General features: G+C 41.8%; 1 protein-coding gene across 1 annotated transcript; it reads right to left on the minus strand.

The window, feature by feature from the left end:
- Positions 1-1,902: 1,902 nt before the first annotated feature.
- Positions 1,903-20,690, minus strand: alkbh3 (alkB homolog 3, alpha-ketoglutarate dependent dioxygenase). The gene is made up of 10 exons (XM_014124715.2): positions 20,587-20,690; positions 20,067-20,169; positions 19,701-19,804; positions 19,419-19,453; positions 19,244-19,291; positions 18,850-18,953; positions 12,949-13,037; positions 12,324-12,533; positions 6,496-6,594; positions 1,903-2,710 (listed from the first exon to the last, which is right to left on the minus strand). The coding sequence occupies exons 2-10, from the start codon at positions 20,140-20,142 to the stop codon at positions 2,594-2,596; spliced, it is 882 nt and encodes a 293-aa protein (XP_013980190.2). The 5' UTR covers positions 20,143-20,169; positions 20,587-20,690; the 3' UTR covers positions 1,903-2,593.
- Between the last annotated feature and the right edge of the window lie 1,791 nt (positions 20,691-22,481).

Raw genomic sequence — 22,481 nt, forward strand, 5'->3', positions numbered from 1 at the left:
ACAAATGAACCATATGGATAACCAAACTAAGAGGAGACATTCTGCTTAGGTTGGAGTAATGACACTGGCTACTGTAGTTACGAGGGGAGAGGGAGCCCTCCATTGTCCATGGTTGTGAAGGGGAAACTTTCCCCATGGTACTGCAGGTAACTGCCAAAACAAAGGTGTGGTTCATGAGTCAATTAAACAATTAACACCCCATCATGCTTAGGGTCATGTATAAAAATGCCCAATTGCCCATTATTTTTGGCTAACATTGGTAGAAGAGATCTCAGTGACTTTGAAAGAGGGGTCTCAAAGGAGCATAGGGGGTTTAAAGGGTGTGTGTCTCAGTCACCAGATCTCAACACAATTGAACACTTATGGGGGATTCTGGAGCAGCACCTGAGTTCGGGTTTTCCACCACCATCAACACCAATTGATGGAATTTCTAGTGGAAGAAAGGTGTCGCATCCCTCCAATAGAGTTGGAGAACCTATGCCAAGGCACATTGAAGCTGTTCTCGCGGCTCGTGGTGGCCCAACGCCCTATTAAGACGCTTTATGTGTGTGTGGAGTGTTTCCTTTATTTTGGCAGCTACCTGTATCACCTTAGTGTGGGGGACATGACTCTCAGCATCAGGTCCAAGCTGTGACGTGTGTGAGGAAGACTGAGGGTAATTTATCTCTACATAAAACTTCACAGGCACTCAAACGGGACTTCTACATACGGAGGGTGAGGTGATGGGTGTGACGGCTATACCAAGTGTCACGTAGAGTAGGCAAGAAGGCTAAACTGGAAAACCTAACCTCTATCAAAATAAAAAGATGGCGGAGCCGCAAAAGTTCTTCTGTGCAAGGGTGTTTATTTACATAGTGATTCCGGAACAAAAAAAACAGTGCTGCCATCAAACGTATACATTATTGGACAGCTTTAAAAAAATAAAAAATACAATAATTAAAAAAATATGTAATTAAAAAAAATATTTACAAATTTTTTATAAATAAAACAATGCTGCCCCATCCACAGCTCAACCCAAAATGCCTCCTCATGAACTGAAAGAGAGGCTCCTTTTGTAGGGGTAGCTCCTCCCATCAGAACAATTAACAATAATTAATTCATCAATTACCTATTCAAACCTACATTTTCCATTCAACTAAACATACTAAAGTATATACATTGCAACACGTTTTTTATGAAGCAATATACCAATATAACATTAACAAAATTACATCACTATTGACATAGTGTCTTTCAATATGCCTATTTACATTAATGAGCCATTTGGGACAGGCACTACAAAGTCAGCCAATTCCCTTAGCTCGGGTCCTTATCCAGCATACCCGGAAGCTACAGAGATGGAGAGAGCGAGGAACAGAACAAACAAACGCGCTCATCCATAACATCGTAAAGTATAATAAATATTGCTTATATTAAATATGAACACTTGTCTGTTTATTTCTTTATACCATAACCGGTTACTGACCTAAGTGTGAAATGTATGTACTAAGATAGAGAAGTTAACAATGTGGGTCGACACACAAGTTAACTTATCTGATAACGGAGCAGGGAGGAGTGATGAATGTGTGTGTGCGTTAAAGTACCAAATGCTGCCCGCGGCCAGTGACGGACTATCACATCACACCAAGGTAACCACTCGGCCGTTGAATAAGATATCTCGGTACGAGCTCACTCCAGGGCACACTGTTGGGTATGTACCTTGATAATGCCTTAAAAATAGCTGAAAATGTAATGGCATGAAAAAAGGTTGCAAACAGAAGGCAGAACCGCTACCAACGTGTTCCTCCTTATACACGGTGATAATGAAAGTTAGAGATCTTTTCAAACGTCTGCAAACTAAACATTTCACTACAGCCGCAATAACATCTGCTAAATTTGTGTATGTGACCAATAAAAAAAATGTATGATTCGCTCTGTTTTTATTTACCAAACATTCAAAACAACTTTATCCTTTAGTGTTACAAAATAAACGGGGCTATATTTGGTCAACTTGGCCACTTAAGTTCTTTCACATTTTATATAGCTGGGATGTTCTCTCAAAAGGCTGCAAACCAAGGGGTATTAAATTATGACTTTAATTAGGTATTCTATTTACAATTACAACAAAATCAAAACGTGAAGCCAAAGAAATATTATATTAAAGGCAACCAGGTAGAAAGCCAAATCTCCATTTTTTTCCTTTTCCTGATTAGTCTTATAAAAATGGGGACAAATTATTCAAAAATATATTAACTTCATAAGGCCTTCAGAGAACTTGACCCCCGTGATTCCAGTCCACAGAAACTATAGTTGTCAAACTAATCCGTTATGGGATATATTTAAGGCAAAATCTACTGTATGAAACAATAACATTGCTCTCCACATATTTAGTGAGCATAACTGTAAACGTTGACAAGTCCTTACAAATCTTGTCAGGTGGTTTTAAGCTTGTATTTTCTCCTGATGTCAACACTCATCTTTCTCACTATCCCATAAAGTGTATTTAATCATGTCCATCAAGGGCTGAGGTCATTTCCTCCTCCTCCACACAATCTTCCATTAACACTCTGGGTGGGACTGCTATAAAGAGTATTAAGTGTGAAGGACAGTGTGTTTAGTGTTGGGGTGGTAGTCCGGTCCTTGGTCTCGGTCCTTCATGCTCTGGGTACATGGTGCGGAAGGTCAGGTTGATACGAGGCCCTCGGTCATGGTACTCTTTGGACACTGAATGCTGTTGAGGACAACAAAAGCAAATAACAGTTCTGTGTATTAGAGAGACTTCACTGAACTGTGTTAGTCAAGTACCTCCACTATGTTGGTTTTTCCTGTTTTAACCACCGTCACTTTAAGGAGCCTTCCCATAGCGCAGTTAAGTCCAGAGACAAAACACATGCACACAACACAGACAGTAACATCTGGCCTTGTATCAGAGACCGGAGACTATTTCATTCTCGCTCCCTCACTTCCCTCTCACTCGCTTATACACACACAACCACTCCGTGCATGTCTTGCTAGTGACTTGGCAGACATAGTCCCACTTCTCACCTCCAACTTCAACCAAAATCAGATACACTGTTCGTTGTTTATCTAAAAACTGTCACCAGGGAACGAGTCTTGGCGAAGACAACCGCTCAGTCCAGATTTAGACGGGGAGAGTTATCGCAGCGGTTACACAACAAGAGCTACGTCCCAGTCTAAATATTTTGTGTCCGTTTCAAACAGATGGTGAATTAACTAAGCGCTGGGTGGTTTTGTGTGAAAAGCAGCTTGAGTAAGTGGGGGCCAGACTAACTGCGGCAATCCAACGTGTACTTTCCTGAATTCTCTGGGATGGGACTCTTGTCAGATGTTGCCATAAAACGCAGCTGACCTTTTTTTGTCTCAATACGTTTCTCGCTCTCTCCTTAAATTAAGGAGTGGCGCTTCTCTAGGGTCCAGTGTCGGGGCCAAGAAACTACGGGAACTGACTGTGGGGCAGGAGAACACGGGGTCCAGCAGGATTGGAAGACTCCACTGTTAGACAGGATAAATGGCTCCTAGTGATGGAGACAGACGATCCGACCCGAAGACACACACAATCATCCACAGATGACCACAGCCATGTGCGCGCACACACACACACACACACACACACACACACACACACATTGGACCCTGAGAGCAAATAAATTGCTATCATTAAATCTGACGTCATTTTTCCTTCCTTATACCCCCTATCAATCCCTCGGTCTGGCTGTCAATCTGTCTGGGAACTCTCTTACTTTACTTTCCATCGCACAGCATTCTTTGTGTATAATAGGGAATCAGCATAACCGTAACAGTCATAAATAAGTGCAGTTTGTTATGGGGGCTAGGGTTCTAAAACTGTTTTAGGTCACTGGAAGTGTATGGAGGTAGTCTAGACACAAACACACCCTCTCTCTCTCTTAAGAACTCCTTGTCTGATAGAAAAGCTCAGAACGACAGAGACAGACATAATGTTCTTTACTTTAGAAAGTCTTTGCTGTTGTCTGATAACTCATAACCCACTAGGACTAAAGCCTGTTATGACGCAACACGCTCACGCGGCTAGCACTAGCAGTCAGCTAACTGGGTTGTTGTTCCTGGCAAGGTCGATAAAGCGTATGATTTTGAATACCAAAACACTTCCATTGGCATAGATCAGTGTTTCTCAACCTTTTTGCGCCAGGGACAGGCAAGCTACAGTACCAGTCAAAGGTTTCGACACCTGCTCATCCAAGGGTTTTTCTTTATTTTTACTATTTTCTACATTGTATGAACTATGAAATAACACATATGGAATCAAGTAGAAACCCCCCAAAAAGTGTTAATCAAATCCCAATATGTTATATTTGAGATTCTTCAAACTAGCCACCCTTTGCCTTGATGACAGCTTTGCACACTCTTGGCATTCTCTCAGCCAGCTTCATGAGGTAGTCACCAGGAATCCATTTCAATTAACAAGTGTGCCTAGTTAAGTTTTTTTCCTTAAGCCAATCAGTTGTGTTGTGACAAGGTAGGGGTGGTATACAGAAGACAGCCCTATTTGGTAAAAGACCAAGTCCATATTATGGCAAGAACAGCTCAAATAAGCAAAGAGAAACAACAGTCCATCATTACTTTAAGACATGAAGGTCAGTCAATACGGAAAATGTCCAGAACTTTGAAAGTTTCTTCAAAAACCATCAAGCCCTATGATGAGACTGGCTCTCATGAGGACCACCACAGGAAAGGAAGACCCAGAGTTACCTCTGCTGCAGAGGATAAGTTCATTAGTTACCAGCCTCAGAAATTGCAGCCCAAATAAATGCTTCAGAGTTCAAGTAACAACACATCTCAACATCAACTGTTCAGAGGAGACTGCGTGAATCAGGCCTTCATGGTTGAATTGCAGCAAAGAAACCACTACTAAAGGACACCAATAAGAAGAGACTTGCTTGGGCCAAGAAACACGAGCAATGGACATTAGACTGGTGGAAATCTGTCCTTTAGTCTGATGAGTCGAAATTTGAGATTTTTGGTTCCAACTGCTGTGTCTTTGTGAGATGCAGAGTAGATGAACTGATGATCTCTGCATGTGTGGTTCCCACCATGAAGCATGGAGGAGGAGGTGTGATGGTGCTATGCTGGTGAAACTGTCAGTGATTTATTTAGAATTCAAGGCACACTTAACCAGCATGGCTACCACAGCATTCTGCAGTGATACGCCACCCCATCTGGTTTGCGTTTTTCAATAAGGACAATGACCCATCTCACCTCCAGGTTGTCTAAGGGCTATTTGACCAAGGAGGGTGATGGAGTGCTGCATCAGATGACCTGGCCTCCACAATCACCCGACCTCAATCCAATTGAGATGGTTTGGGATGAGCTGGACAGCAGAGTGAAGGAAAAGCAGCCAACAAGTGCTCAGCATATGTGGGAACTCCTTCAAGACTTTTGGAAAAGCATTGCAGGTTAAACTGGTTGAGAGAATGCCAAGAGTGTGCAAAGCTGTCATCAAGGCAAAGGGTGGCAACTTTGAAGAATCTCAAATATAAAATATATTTTGATTTGTTTAACACTTTTTTGGTTACTACATGATTCCATGTGTTATTTCATAGTTTTGATATCGTCACTATTATTCTACAATGTAGAAAATAATAAAAATAAAGAAAAACCCTGGAATGAGTAGGTGTGTCGAAACTTTTGACTGGTACTGTACATGTTTGGTCATTCGTTCTTGAGGGACCATGATCTATGAATGAACATGAGCTTTATTGCTAGCTAAATGAATTGCAAATATGCATTCGTGAAATGTAAATTGTGAATAAGAAATATCCTGGACTTATCCAATAAAAATAAAAATTCACTTTTGTTTTCTGTTTTTATATGTTTTCCATTGCGTGCCCTAATGAACACGAACTGGTGTTGTTGGGGCGTGTCCCTGTGTTTGATTGGCCTGGCCTACCTGCCAGTCATCCTGTGTGGGACATACAAGTAACTGTCAAAATAATGGAAACACTTGAGTAAATGAGGGATACAAAGTATATTGAAAGCAGGTGCTTCCACACAGGTATTGTTCCTGAGTTATTTAAGCAATTTACATCACATCATGCTTAGGGTCATGTATAAAAATTATGGGCAGGCCATTATTTTTGGCTACCGTGGTTATCCCCACATAAGATGTCAATGGTCCCATCCACCGGGCATGAGTGGTCACAACGGTTTGATGAGCATGAAAACAATGTTAACCATATGCCATGCCGGCTCAGCCACCAGATCTCAACCCAATTTAACACTTATGGGAGATTCTGGAGTGGCGCCTGAGACAGCATTTTCCCACCATCAACAAAACACCAAATGACGGAATTTCTCGTGGTAGAAGGGTGTCACATCCCTCCAATAGAGTACCAGACACTGTCAGTTCGTGGTGGCCCAACACCCTATTAAGACACTATGTTAGTTTCCTTTATTTTGGCAGTTACCTGTAGATGGTGTTGTTAGGGTGTGTCCCTGTATTTGATTAGCCGGGTTTACCTGCCAGTCATCCTGAGTGGCTCCTTCCATCATCAGGAGAGTGCCGTGAGTTAGAGGGATCCGAAGCCTCTCCACATATGTGTAGTCCCCGTCCTCCTCCTGACACACACACACACACACGAGTACACAAATGTAAACACACATACTGAGTCTAGGGTACAAACTATCACCACATATCACCTCTGTATACTTACACAACTAGCACAGTTCATCTACTTTATGATGGATGAGTGTTACCACCTAGTTTGAAAGTAGCTGAGTATAAACACTGATCTACCCACATTAATAAAATACTATGGTCTACTACAGTAAATACTAACAGTATTAACTGTAGTGTCTTTACGGACTAAAGACTTAAGTCCGCAAAAATACGACAGTTAATACTGTTAGTATTCTGTAGTATTTACAGTTAACTATATTGTAAATACTGTAGTAAAAGAACTGTATTATATACTAAAGTAATTAATGTAGTGTTTTTACGGATTGTAGTATACTATAGTATTTACTATAGTGTTTTTGTTTGATTATCTTTGACATTGAAGTGCAGGCTTTCTCCTTGAGGAAATCTCCTGGAGAAATACTAAAAGAGCAAATGTTTCATAACTTTTAGGTAGGACTGGGGTCCGAATGGCTAGTTCTGGGGTCTGAGCGTCTGTTCTTTACTATAACCTGTAGGGAACACAATGTATGGTCTATACTTGGCATGTAGGTTTCTCAGTTAGGGGTGGCACAAATTGGGATATGCGGGAGGGGAATGGGCAGGGTACCTTATATGCAAATTAAATACTGTAGTATTTACTATAGTTACAAAAGTGTCGTGTTTCTGCGGACATTACTCAAGTACATCATACTTGAGTAAAAGTAAAGACAACTTATAAAAAAACGAATCGGCCTATATCGAATCTTCCATTCCTCTCAAAAATTTTAGAAAAAGCTGTTGCACTGCAACTCACTGCCTTCCTGAAGACAAACAATGTATACGAAACGCTTCAGTCTGGTTTTAGACCCCATCATAGCACTGAGAGTGCACTTGTGAAGGTGGTAAATTACCTTTTAATGACGTCAGACCGAGGCTCTGCATCTGTCCTCGTGCTCCTAGATCTTAGTGCCGCTTTTGATACCATCGATCACCACATTCTTTTGGAGAGATTGGAAACCCAAATTGGTCTACATGGACAAGTTCTGGCCTGGTTTAGATCTTATCTGTCGGAAAGATATCAGTTTGTCTCTGTGAATGGTTTGTCCTCTGACAAATCAATTGTAAATTTCGGTGTTCCTCAAGGTTCCGTTTTAGGACCACTATTGTTTTCACTATATATTTTACCTCTTGGGGATGTCATTCGAAAACATAATGTTAAATTTCACTGCTATGCGGACGACACACAGCTGTACATTTCAATGAAACATGGTGAAGCCCCAAAATTGCCCTCGCTAGAAGCCTGTGTTTCAGACATAAAGAAGTGGATGGCTGCAAACTTTCTACTTTTAAACTCGGACAAAACAGAGATGCTTGTTCTAGGTCCCAAGAAACAAAGAGATCTTCTGTTGAATCTGACAATTAATCTGGATGGTTGTACAGTCGTCTCAAATAAAACTGTGAAGGACCTCGGCGTTACTCTGGACCCTGATCTCTCTTTTGAAGAACATATCAAGACTGTTTCAAGGACAGCTTTTTTCCATTTACGTAACATTGCAAAAATCTGAAACTTTCTGTCCAAAAATGACGCAGAAAATTAATCCATGCTTTTGTTACTTCTAGGCTGGACTACTGCAATGCTCTACTTTCCGGCTAAACGGATAAAGCACTAAACAAACTTCAGTTAGTGCTAAATACGGCTGCTAGAATCCTGACTAGAACCAAAAAATGTGATCATATTACTCCAGTGCTAGCCTCCCTACACTGGCTTCCTGTTAAGGCAAGGGCTGATTTCAAGGTTTTACTGCTAACCTACAAAGCATTACATGGGCTTGCTCCTACCTATCTTTCCGATTTGGTCCTGCCGTACATACCTACACGTACGCTACGGTCACAAGACGCAGGCCTCCTAATTGTCCCTAGAATTTCTAAGCAAACGGCTGGAGGTAGGGCTTTCTCCTATAGAGCTCCATTTTTATGGAATGGTCTGCCTACCAATGTGAGAGACGCAGACTCAGTCTCAACCTTTAAGTCTTTACTGAAGACTTATCTCTTCAGTAGGTCCTATGATTAAGTATAGTCTGGCCCAGGAGTGTGAAGGTGAACGGAAAGGCTGGAGCAACGAACCGCCCTTGCTGTCTCTGCCTTGCCGGTTCCCCTCTTTCCACTGGGATTCTCTGCCTCTAACCCTTTTACAGGGGCTGAGTCACTGGCTTACTGGTGTTCTTCCATGCCGTCCATGGGAGGGGTGCGTCACTTGAGTGGGTTGAGTCACTGACGTGGTCTTCCTGTCTGGGTTGGCGCCCCCCCTTGGGTTGTGCCATGGCGGAGATCGTTGTGGGCTATACTCGGCCTTGTCTTAGGACGGTAAGTTGGTGGGTGGAGACATCCCTTTAGTGGTGTGGGGGCTGTGCTTTGGCAAAGTGGGTGGGGTTATATCCTGCCTGTTTGGCCCTGTCCGGGGGTATCATCGGATGGGGCCACAGTGTCTTCTGATCCCTCCTGTCTCAGCCTCCAGTATTTATGCTGCAGTAGTTTATGTGTCGGGGGGCTAGGGTCAGTCTGTTACATCTGGAGTATTTCTCTTGTCTTATCCGGTGTCCTGTGTGAATTTAAATATGCTCTCTCTAATTCTCTCTTTCTGTCTTTCTCTCGGAGGACCTGAGCCCTAGGACCATGCCTCAGGACTACCTGGTATGATGACTCCTTGCTGTCCCCAGTCCACCTGGCCGTGCTGCTGCTCCAGTTTCAACTGTTCTGCCTGCGGCTATGGAACCCTGACCTGTTCACCGGATGTGCTTGTTGCACCCTCGACAACTACTATGATGATTATTATTTGACCATGCTGGTCATTTATGAACATTTTAACATCTTGACCATGTTCTGTTATAATATCCACCCTGCACAGCCAGAAGAGGACTGGCCACCCCTCATAGCCTGGTTCCTCTCTAGGTTTCTTCCTAGGTTTTTGGCCTTTCTAGGGAGTTTTTCCTAGGGAGTTTTTCCTAGCCACCGTGCTTCTTTCACATGCATTGCTTGCTGTTTGGGGTTTTAGGCTGGGTTTCTGTACAGCACTTTGAGATATCAGCTGATGTACGAAGGGCTATATAAATAAATTTGATTTTGATTTGAACTTAACAGAAAATGTACTCAAGTAAAAGTCACCCAGTAAAATACTACTTGAGTAAGTCTAGAAGTATTTGGTTTTAAATATACTTAAGTACAAAAAGTAAATATAATTGCTAAAATATACTTAAGTATCAAAAGTAAAAGTATAAATATTTCAAATTACCTATATTAAGCAAACAAGACAGCACCATTTACTTTTTTTAAATGTGAATTTACGGACAGCTAGTGGCACACTAACATGCTGACCAAACCAGACGTGCGCCCTCGTGGGCACGTTGATTTTGTTCACCCACACCAGAAGCGATCAGAACACACAGGTTGAAATATCAACAACTTTGAACCAATTATACTAATTTGGGGACAGGTCAAAAAGCATTAAACATTTATGGCAATTTAGCTAGCTAGTTTGCTGTTGCTAGCTAATTTGTCCTGGTATATAAACATTGGGTTGTTATTTGACCTGAAATGAACAAGGTCCTCTACTCCGACAATTAATCCACAGATAAAACGGGAAACCGAATTCATTTCTCGTCATCTCTCCTTCCTTCAGGCTTCTTTTTCTTCTTTTCTCTTTATATGGCGGTTGGCAACCAGATTTACAGCATTACTAAGTTCATCTTTCAATCACCCACGTGGGTATAAAAACCAAATGAGGAGATGGGAGAGGCTGGACTTGCAGCGCGTTGAGCGTCACAAATGGAACCAATTTCTTTTTTAGCGCCTGGCCACGCAGACGCTCGCTGAGGCGCGCGAGCAGTGGGAGTGCAATGATTGAATAACATGCATGTGTAAATGTATTTTGCAACGCTCGCGTATGGTCAGCATGTAACACTCAGACATAATTTACAAATGAAGCATGTGTGTTTAGTGAGTCCACCAGATCATCAGTTGGGATGACCAGGGATATTCTCATGATAAGTGTGTGAATTAGACCATTTTCCTGTCCTGCTAAGCATTCAAAATGTAATGAGTACTTTTGGGTGTCAAAGAAAATATACGGAGTAAAAAGTACATTATTTATTTCAGAATTTAGTGAAGTAAAAGTAGTCAAATATAAATATTAAAGTACAGAAACCCTAAAAAAAACTACTTAAGTAAAAATACTTTAAAGTACTGCTTAAGTGCTTTACACCACTGATAATATTATACTAAAACTGTAGTATTATATAGTAAACTGTAGTATTTTTTTCATTTGGGTAATAACATTGTATGAACAAGACATAAATCTGTCCAGATTTAGGCCAAAGTAATCTATGGCAAACTACTCTGAGGTTCTTTCTGGTTCAAAAAGGGCGTAGCAATGAGCGTGGTTTGGACAGCAAAACATTTTTGAGACCATTTTAGAGGCACCCATCTTGGTGGTGTAGAGACATTTGTGCAACTTTATGGCAATTTCCTGCAATTCTACATATTTCTCCATGAAGCAGAAAAGATTTTCGCAGTTTAAAGCTAATTTCCTGCAATTCTACACATCTTACATTTAAAGCTATGCATTTGCCATGGCTAATAGCATGTTATTTTGCTCAAACATAAAATGAATACTGCTAAATAGTTTTGGGGGAAAAAAAATTCTCCGTGACCATCTAGTTTTTATTTTGGTAATTGTTAGTTCTCAAAGATTATATTACTTAAAAAGTATATATATAGGTCCATTATCTTTTATACATACTTTATATCTAGTTTTAGTCATTTAAGTTTACACTGAAGGTGTTTCCCCCCCCCCAAAAAAAAAAAATAAATACAAATGTTTTATTTTTTGACACTGTTTGGACTAGGGCAATCCGAAAAAGACTTGGGCAGCCTGCCCAAGGATGAAAATGTCAGAAAAATCACTGCTCATACGTGAACCCCTGTACTTTCCATTTCCATAGGGGGTACTTGGGAAGATCCATAGGAACATAGACCTACTGGTAAAATCAGTCTCTCCTCCAGTCTAACAGGCGTTGACTGCTTGTGGAGGCTGAACAGGCCTTATATCCCGTCTCTCCCATCCCTCCATCTCCCTCCACCCTCATGTCCCCCAGGCTGAGTGAGGCGATGGTGGACCTTATATCCCCTGTCTCTCCCATCCCTCCATCTCCCTCCACCCTCATGTCCCCCAGGCTGAGTGAGGCGATGGTGGACCTTATATCCCCTGTCTCTCCCATCCCTCCACCCTCATGTCCCCCAGGCTGAGTGAGGCGATGGTGGACCTTATATCCCCTGTCTCTCCCATCCCTCCATCTCCCTCCACCCTCATGTCCCCCAGGCTGAGTGAGGCGATGGTGGACCTTATATCCCCTGTCTCTCCCATCCCTCCATCTCCCCCTCATGTCCCCCAGGCTGAGTGAGGCGATGGTGGACCTTATATCCCCTGTCTCTCCCATCCCTCCATCTCCCTCCACCCTCATGTCCCCCAGGCTGAGTGAGGCGATGATGGACCTTATATCCCCTGTCTCTCCCATCCCTCCATCTCCCTCCACCCTCATGTCCCCCAGGCTGAGTGAGGCGATGGTGGACCTTATATCCCCCCCGCCTGTCTCTCATCCCTCCATCTCCCTCTCCCCCATGATCCCAGTCTTACCGGTGCAGGCTGCTTGCGGAGGCTGAACACCCTCATGTCTCCCAGGCTGAGGGAGGCGATGGTGGGCCGGGTGCCCAGCGCGACCTCGTCGTCACTGTGCCAGCCGATGCTGTCTTTGCAGTTCCTATACAGGTTACACATCAGCGAGTTGAAACGGTGGCCACTCGCCTTCTCTACGGCGCAGCGCAGGGTGACCAGCAGCGGGTGCCACTGAGAGAGAGGGCGAGAAGGGCGAAGAGGGAGAAAGAGGTTATGCACCGCGGCTCATGTTAAATGTTAATAGTGCTCTTTTTTTTTAACAGTGTTTCACCATGTTCACTGATTATTTATATGCTTAGCATTTCTTAGGGAGGTAGTAGGGGATAGGGAATAAGTATATAGATGAGCTGCTGTTGTGTGAGCAGTACTAGTGTACACATTGGCAGAGGAGAGTAAAAGGAGGAACAAGAAGAGTGAGGTAGAGCGACCGCAAGAGTCCGAGAGAAATGGTAAAGCGCAAAAGTGGTTGCGGTAAAGGGGAAATGCATGAGGAAATGGCCAAATCGCTTTTACAAGCAGGCACAACGCTCATTCAATTCAGCTCCACTTTTCCAGTCATGCAGCAGGAGGTGCAGATATATCATACCTGTGTGTTGGCATCCAGAGTAGAGTGGGCGTACGTGTAAGGCAGTTCTCCGTACCAGCAGGTTAACCTGGGCTCCTCATAGGCCTCACCTATACAACACAGGGACAATACAGTTACACTGCATGAATAACCTGTGTTCTTGAATAGACCCTAGTGATAGAAGCACATTTTCTGTACATACTGAGGTGCAGGTGTGCACACACACAATCACTTACTGTAGTGCATGCACATTGCACACACACACAAATGAGTTGATTCAATAGGCCAAGTGAAACATCTCTAAATTGGTACTGTATTTGTGTCAAGGCAATTTGACAAAAATTTGAAATCAGGACTAGTTGGAGCTCTGTCAGAGACATGAATAAATAGTGTAGTGATATAAAGTTTAATACATATGGACAGTAAACAACAAAACAGTGTATTTTCAGGTCCCAGTAATGTCATTGTAAATGGTGATGTATACTCAAATATATACAGCACCAGACAAAAGTTGACACCTACTCATTCCAGGGATTTCCCTTATTTTTACTATTTTCTACATTGTAGAATACTAGTGAAGACATCAAAACAATAAAATATCACATATGGAATCATGTAGTAACCAAAAAAGTGTTTAACAAAGCAAAATATGTTTTAAGTATTTGAGATTCTTCTTAGTAGCCACCCTTTGCCTTGATGACAGCTTTGCACTCTCTTGGCATTCTCTCAACCAGCTTCATGAAGTAGTCACCTGGAATGCATTTCAATTAATAGGTGTGCCTTAACTTAATTTGTGGAATTTCTTTCCTTCTTAATGCATTTAAGCCAATCAGTTGTGCTGTGACAAGAAGACAGAAGACCTATTTGGTAAATGACCAAGTCCATATTATGTCAAGAACAGCTCAAATAAGCAAAGAGAAACGACAGTCCATCATTAGTTTAAGACATTAAGGTCAGTCAATGTGGAAAATTTGAACGTTTCTTCAAGTGCAGTCGCAAAAAACATCAAGCGCTATGATGAAACTCTCTCATCAGGACCGCCACAGGAAAGGAAGACCCAGAGGTACCTCTAATGAACTTATCATCTGCAGCAGAGTTAACTGCATCTTAGATTGCAGCCCAAATAAATTCTTCACAGAGTTCAAGAGACACATTTCAACATCAACTGTTCAGAGGAGACTGTGTGAATCAGGCTTTCATGGTCGAATTGCTGCAAAGAAACCCCTACTAAAGGACACCAATAAGAAGAAGAAGAGACTTGCTTGGGCCAAAAAACACGAGCAATGGACATTAGACGGGTGAAAATCTCTCCTTTGGTGTGATGAGTCCAAATTTGAGATTTTTGGTTCCAATCGCCATGTCTTTGTGAGACACAGAGTAGGTGAACGGATGATCTCTGCATGTGTGGTTCCCAAAGTGAAGCATGGAGGAGGTGGTGTGATTGTTTTGGGGTGGTTTGCTGGTGACACTGTCAGTGATTTATTTAGAATTCAAGCCACACTTAACCATCATGGCTACCACAGCATTCTGCAGTGATACACCATCCCATCTGGTTTACGCTTAGTGGGAATATCATTTGTTTTTCAACAGGACAATGACCCAAAACACACCTCCAGGCTGTGTAAGGGCTATTTGACCAAGGAGAGTGATGGAGTGCTGCATCAGATGACGTGGCCTCCACAATCACCCGACCTCAACAACTAAGATGGTTTGGGATGAGTTGGACCACAGAGTGAAGGAAAAGCAGCCAACAAGTACAGTGAGGGAAAAAAGTATTTGATCCCCTGCTGATCTTGTACGTTTGCCCACTGACAAAGAAATGATCAGTCTATAATTTTAATGGTAGGTTTATTTGAACAATGAGAGACAGAATAACAACAAAAAATCCAGAAAAACGCATGTCAAAAATGTTAGAAATTGATTTGCATTTTAATAAGGGAAATAAGTATTTGACCCCCTCTCAATCAGAAGGATTTCTGGCTCCCAGGTGTCTTTTATACAGGTAACGAGCTGAGATTAGGAGCACACTCTTAAAGGGAGTGCTCCTAATCTCAGTTTGTTACCTGAATAAAAGACACCTGTCCACAGAAGAAATCAATCAATTAGATTCCAAACTCTCCACCATGGCCAAGACCAAAGAGCTCTCCAAGGATGTCAGGGACAAGATTGTAGACCTACACAAGGCTGGAATGGGCTACAAGACCATCGCCAAGCAGCTTGGTGAGAAGGTGACAACAGTTGGTGCGATTATTCGCAAATGGAAAAAACACAAAAGAACTGTCAATCTCCCTCGGCCTGGGGCTCCATGCAAGATCTCACCTCGTGGAGTTACAATGATCATGAGAATGGTGAGAAATCAGCCCAGAACTACACAGGAGGATCTTGTCAATGATCTCAAGGCAGCTGGGCAGCTGGGACCATAATCACCAAGATGTAAATGTAAAACAATTGGTAACACACTACGCCGTGAAGGACTGAAATCCTGCAGTGCCCGCAAGGTCCCCCTGCTCAAGAAAGCATATATACATGCCCATCTGAAGTTTGCCAATGAACATCTGAATGATTCAGAGGCCAGCTGGGTGAAAGTGTTGTGGTCAGATAAGACCAAAATGGAGCTCTTTGGCATCAACTCAACTCGCCGTGTTTGGAGGAGGAATGCTGCCTATGACCCCAAGAACACCATCTCCACCGTCAAACATGGAGGTGGAAACATTATGCTTTAGGGGTGTTTTTCTGCCAAGGGTACAGGACAACATCACCGCATCAAAGGGACGATGGACGGGGCCATGTACCGTCAAATCTTGGGTGAGAACCTCCTTCCCTCAGCCAGGGCATTGAAAATGGGTTGTTGATGGGTATTCCAGCATGACAATGACCCAAAACACACAGCCAAGGCAACAAAGGAGTGGCTCAAGAAGAAGCACATTAAGGTCCTGGAGTGGCCTAGCCAGTCTCCAGACCTTAATCCCATAGAAAATCTGTGGAGGGAGCAGAAGGTTTGAGTTGCCAAACGTCAGCCTCGAAATCTTAATGACTTGGAGAATATCTGCAAAGAGGAGTGGGACAAAATCCCTCCTGAGATGTGTGCAAACCTGGTGGCCAACTACAAGAAATGTCTGACCTCTGTGATTGCCAACAAGGGTTTTGCCACCAAGTACTAAGTCATGTTTTGCAGAGCGGGTCAAATACTTATTTTCCCCATTAAAATGCAAATCAATTTGTAACATTTTTGACATGTTTTTTTCTTGATTTTTGTTGTTGTCATTCTGTCTCTCACTGTTCAAATAAACCTAACATTAATATTATAGACTGATCATTTCTTTGTCAATGGGCAAACATACAAAATCAGCAGGGGATCAAATACTTTTTTCCCCTCAGTGTATGTGGGAACTCCTTCAAGACTTTTGGAAAAGCATTCCTTGTGAAGCTGGTTGAGAGAATGCCAAGAGTGTGCAAAGCTGTCATCAAGGCAAAGGGTGGCTACTTTGAAAAATCTCAAATATAAAATATATTTTGATTTGTTTAACACTTTGTTGGTTACTACATGATTCCATATGTTGTTTCATCGTTTTGATATCTTCACTATTATTCTACAATGTAGAAAATAGTAAAAATAAAGAAAAAATCTTAAATGAGTAGGTGTCCAAACTTTTGACTGATTGGCTATGTATGTATGTATGTATGTATGTATGTATGTATGTATGTATGTATGTATGTATGTATATATATATATATATATATATATATATATACATACATACATACATACATACATACATACACACACATACACACATATATATATAGCATTTAATCATAATTTGTACTTGATTTCTTGAGCAATTCCCAAAAAACATTATTTGCATCCATATTTGGCAATGTGGTCATTGTTCTAAGTGCCTTCCACTGCTTTGTTTTACTCTAAGGGCGACATTTTCATGGTGCAAAAGATATAAACTATTTTGTACCATGAAATAGTCACCCCAAATGTGGTAAACCTGCAGTTCCCAGGTCATCTTTATAAAACCTTGCTGCATCGCTCTTTTCTATGGAAGCAAGCACTAATACATTTCTCAAAGAGCTCCATTTGGGCATTTCATAAAAGAAAACAGTCACAAAGCCAAAACGTCATCCCACTGGTCAACAGAGTTGAGACTTCACAGTTCATACATTAAGCCCAAAACAAATATTTAGACATGACTTCATTTATTATAGCTAAAAACAAAAACTTTCACTGTACCCATAAAAAAAAGATGATATCAGGACAAGGATAAACAAAACTCTAGTTAGTCATGGGCTGAAACCCAAATGGCACCCTATTCCGTTCACAGTGCACTACTTTTGACCAGGGCCCATATGGTTCCAGTAGCAGTGTGTGGGTAAAATCATTCGGGAAGCCAAGCCAGGAAAACAGCCATATTACAACTGGGTGTGTTGTGTTAATTGTGTTGTTTGCTCTATGCTGAACAAAAATATGAATCCAACTTGCAACAATTTCAACGATTTTACTGAGTTACAATTCTTACAAGAAAAATCAACACATTTAAATAAATTCATTAGGCCCTAATCTATGGATTTCACATGACTGGGCAGGGGGCATGCCAATTGCATGCTCCCTTAAAACTTGAGACATCTGTGGCATTGTGTTGTGTGACAAAACCGCACATTTTAGAGTGGCCTTTTATTGTTCCCAGCACAAGGTGCGCTGGTGTAATGATCATGCCGTTCAATCAGCTTCTTGATATGCCACACCTGTCAGGTGGTTGGATTATCTTGGCAAAGGAGAAATGCTCACTAACAGGGATGTAAACAAATTTGGATGTAGCATTAGCCACTTAGCAAGGTGGCGGGAAATTGTGTTTCACAAAGAAAGTATGCATATTTTCCAAATTCTTCTCGCCGTTAACTCTAGTTAAGGAGGAAATCGACACCTTGGCAGCCTGAATGGAGAATGTTTTAGGATACGAATGTATTGCCAGCTGCATACAATGTGTTTGGATGGTAAGACAAAACCATCAATACCAGATCAATATCGCTATCTGCCAGCCTTTGGATTATTGGCATCCATGAATACACGCCACTTTAAGGCTCTGGTCAAAAGAAGTGCACTCTTTAGGGAATAGGGCGCTATTTGGAACATAACCTTAGTCATGTAGAGCCTATTTAGAGTCTTGCTGGAGTAGGAAAAAGTGAGTCAATGTGCAGCAAGGCTATAAAGAGGAGTGGGTGTATGTGTGTAGTATGTGTGTGCATATAGTGTGTGTGTGTATGTAGCAGTACCACCCCCTCTATTTCCTTTTGAACCTAGATGTCACAATTGACTCGTGTTGACACAATGTGAGGGGCAGCAGCTGGGCCATGTTCTTCCTACATATGCTTGTTGGGCTTAATGGTTTTGAGTCATGCGCCTCCTTCGTGTTGTTGTCGTCTGCTACTGTGTCTTGCTCAACGATGGAACGTGGCTGGATTCAATCCAACAGAGAGACCGATGGGAAATCTGATGCAACTTCATTCAGGGCTGGGTTCCAATTCCACTTAAATGGTCTTTCCTTGTCTCTTTTCCTTCCGTGACCTATGGTTGGAGAAGACTTGTCCTGATCCAGTCCTCCCGTCATGTGGTCAAAATGGGAAGGAACGGTGGGTAAAGGAGGCCATGTAGATCGCTATGGTTTTGGTAGGGCAATGATTAGCATGTTAGCTTGAGAATAGGAAGTGTTGTCGAGATTGAATCCCGGGTCAGCTGTACAGGGATGGTCGATCTTACATTGGTACCAAACGTTCCATGACAATAACATTCTAATTGGTAAAAACTTCCAATGCCAACATGGCACCCATAAAAAAAAAAATCAGTTTGCTCACGTCTATAGGCTGTGTACAGTATTGCTCTGTGGTCTATCCTTGGAGACATGATTGTCGACCTACCCTGTCTGTAGTTAGTCTTTTGAGACCAAGGCAGCTCTGCTAGCAGTTTACTGAAGGCCCAGTCAGCCTCCTCTGGTGGTAAGAACCCATGGATCAGCCTCAGTCTGGGGTGGGGGGGTAGAGAATTGTTGAAAGGGGAAGCAGACGGGTTAAGTGGGTGGAAGGCAGTAGCTGACTGAGATTCTGGGTTGTGTTCAGTAGACACAAATGGAAGGAAATGGAGAAGTATTATCTGAACTTGTCGCTCCCACCCCCCCAAAAAAGAAAGCACATTTTAATTTTCCATTGTGAAACGTTTTGCTACGGTGTTCCCCTAATGAACAGGACCCTGTTGTCATTTATATGGTTGATCCAATGTCTATTGGACCTCCTTATGCATTAGATTAGAACTCACCTTGACACTCCTGATGGACCATAGCTGATCTCATAATCACCCCCCATTCTGAGGAACAGGAAAGGGTGCATGTGTAAAGAATTGTTGTTATACTTCCACTAGGCGTAACCATTTTTCATTTGGGTTGTTTTAATGACGGAGTAGAGAAGATGACTGTTTTGATCAAGTTACTCACTCTATCACCTTCTCTGTAGGGACATCTCTGACTGGCTGAGCAAGGGAAAGAAAGAAAGAAAGAAAGAAAGAAAGAAAGAAAGAAAGAAAGAAAGAAAGAAAGAAAGAAAGAAAGAAAGAAAGAAAGAAAGAAAGAAAGAAAGAAAACGTATTAGTTGATCCTTGTCAGCCCAAGGCCGATTTAATCTGTCGTCAATGGCGACACCTCAATCAAAAACGTCTTTTCTCGGAAAAGATCTATTAATAACACAATAAAGTCCAATACTTTTTTCTTTTTTTTTACCTTAGCGGGCTGTTGATACTCAAACATCCGCTGTCCCACTCCCCAACCTGCAGGTGGTGGATTGGCACTTGGTATCACGACAGTGCTGGAATTGGGAATTGTTCCTGCCAAAGAAAATGTATATGCCTCCATATGACCATTTAAAAACATGCATATTACCATGGATGGAACTTCTCAAAATTACAGTAGGAGAGTTGGACTTGTTTTCACAAAGTGTCTCAGAGTAGGAGAGCCACCCCACCACCCATATAATCTTTCTTAATCATTAACATCTGAAAGGTAAAACTGATCCTAGACCAGCCTATTCTGAATCTCTTTGTGAATATGGGCCCTGGTCTAATTTAGTCTGCATGGCAGGGAGAGAACCTGTTGGACGTGGTTGTTTGGGCAGTGGTTTGGCCCAAGAGCCCTGGACCCTTGCACGCTGACGTTTATCCGACATCAGATCTAGATGAGGGCCACGATTGGTCTGAAACCGGTTGAAACAAGCAGTCACTTTTAGTTCGCATATACTGCCACCCAGAGGCCAACTTTGTGCAACAACATCAAACTGCATGTTCTCTGAAGCTAGCAAGCTGGTTGTGGTTAAATGCATTTAAAAAGCCATGTAGAATTCTGTTCCAATAACACAATTTATAATTAAAATGCATAGCATAAATGGCATGATTTTATCAGCTACCAAGCTAACGTTACAAGATAGCAAGCTAAGTGAATAGCATGGTGGCTAGCATGGTGGCCACCCATTTGGGGTCCATAGCTTGCTAACGTTACTTATAGTGCTAACTTACAGCTTGACGGAAATGTATCACTAGATCAGTACATGGACTATGAAGGTCTCCAACATATTTTGGTATTAAAGATCACCTTCTTGCTTGTTGTTACTTACCAACAGGATTAGAACAAATCAAAAGCTAGCTATCCACATATCAAATTTGACAGCTCTATCTTGTGTTACTTGAAAAAAAATCCCCCTTGAAACTTCAACAAAATTTAACGGTTCCTACTCAGTTAAGCAATCCTAAACGGTCCAACAATTTTACAGTGTAGTCCCAAAATAATTATTATTATCTATTTCAAGCTGCAAATATTATCTCATAAATATCACATGTATATATTAGTGCAAATTTAACCTCATGTCTTGTGTCATCAACCTTTTCTCCATCTGAATGTGACATTGCAAGGCTGTTGCTCAGTAGGTTGGTTCATATGTCCATCAGATAATGAAATGTCCCACTTGAATGCCTGACTTGAACTAAAAATATGTGCCGGTGTTCAATTTGGGTGTCAGTACTGTTTATATTTAGGTAAAGGAGCTCCATTATACTTTTGAGATAATATTTTATAAGAGGATCAGGAGCTCAAGCAGTAGAACGTTTTAGGTGCCAGTACTCAGCTCCGGTGAGCTCCTGCCCAAGTCAAGCACTGCCCAGGTGTCTCTCCAATCTGTCTCCACTCAGATCTCAGCTTTCACTGAGCTTATTGACTTCAAATCAAATCAAATTGTATTTGTGACATGCTTCGTAAACAACAGGTGTAGACTAACAGTGACATGCTTACTTACGGACCCTTCCCAATAATTCAGATTAACCAAAAATTTAAATAGTATAAAAATATAAAAATAATAACACAAGGAATAAATACACAATAAGTAACTATAACCTGGCTATATACACGGGGTAACGGTACCGAGTTGATGTGATAACTGCATCAGAGGTTTACTCTGAGTAACCAGAAAGCTATGCGGGTACAAATACCTAATCAAATTCAATAGCTTCGGCAGCGAAAATAAAAAGTATATTTGAATTTTCCCCCAAAAAATATTGACCCACCTCCTTTTTCTGTTTGGATGTTGTATGTAGTGGAAGCTTACAGAATGGAAAGGAATGTCTTTGTCTAATTTTCGTACAATGTATTTATTTAATTAATATTATTTAATGCATCTGCCTACCAATTGTTTAGTGTAACGCATTATTTCATTTGTATATTATAGTGTTGACTAATTTGTTTTAAACTTAAGCAATAAAAAGTGGGGGAAAAACACATCAAATCTGACACGGCAAGGTTATTGAAATGCTCAGAACGTCAACTGAATATTTCATTGTTGATCCCCCCCACCCCTTTTTATTTATGAAATACTTTTGGGTCAGGAAAGTTCACTTTTCCACAAATCCTATTGGCTAGTTTCTTATTTTACTGGAGGAGCCCTTTAAATGAAATAGTTTTGGGAACCTCTTTCCCATCAGAGTCATAAAGACCACTAGACAAGCTATCCTGCTGCCTTAAAAGCAGCACGATCAGCCTTCATCTCTGCCATGATTGACAGTAACAAAGGTAACTCCAGAACCCTGTTCCATACCATCAACCGCCATTTCAACCCTGCAAACTCATGCTCTCCTGCAGCCTCATCTTTGCAGTGCAATTGTGTCTCAGATTGACACCATCAGTCACATGCAGCGTCCCACAAGGGGTCAGCCCTGGGACCTATCTTGTTTTTAATTGACATGCTATGCTCCCTCTGGGGCAAATCCTCAGAGATTATAACATCACCTTTCACTGCTACGTTGACGATACCCAGGTTTAAATTAACAGCAAACCGGACACCATCTCTGCCCTAGCAAAACATCTGCCTAGAGGACATCAGGGCATGGACGAAAGAGAACTTCCTCCAGTTGAACAGTAGCAAGACTAATGCTATGTTTGTTGCGACACCCAAGCAGGTCATCAGTGCTGGAAACATCTGCCCTACAATCAACAACCAGGCCATCCACCTGTCATCTGTCA

This window comes from Salmo salar, chromosome ssa10, assembly GCF_905237065.1.
Source record: "Salmo salar chromosome ssa10, Ssal_v3.1, whole genome shotgun sequence".
NCBI classification, from domain to species: Eukaryota; Metazoa; Chordata; class Actinopteri; order Salmoniformes; family Salmonidae; genus Salmo; species Salmo salar.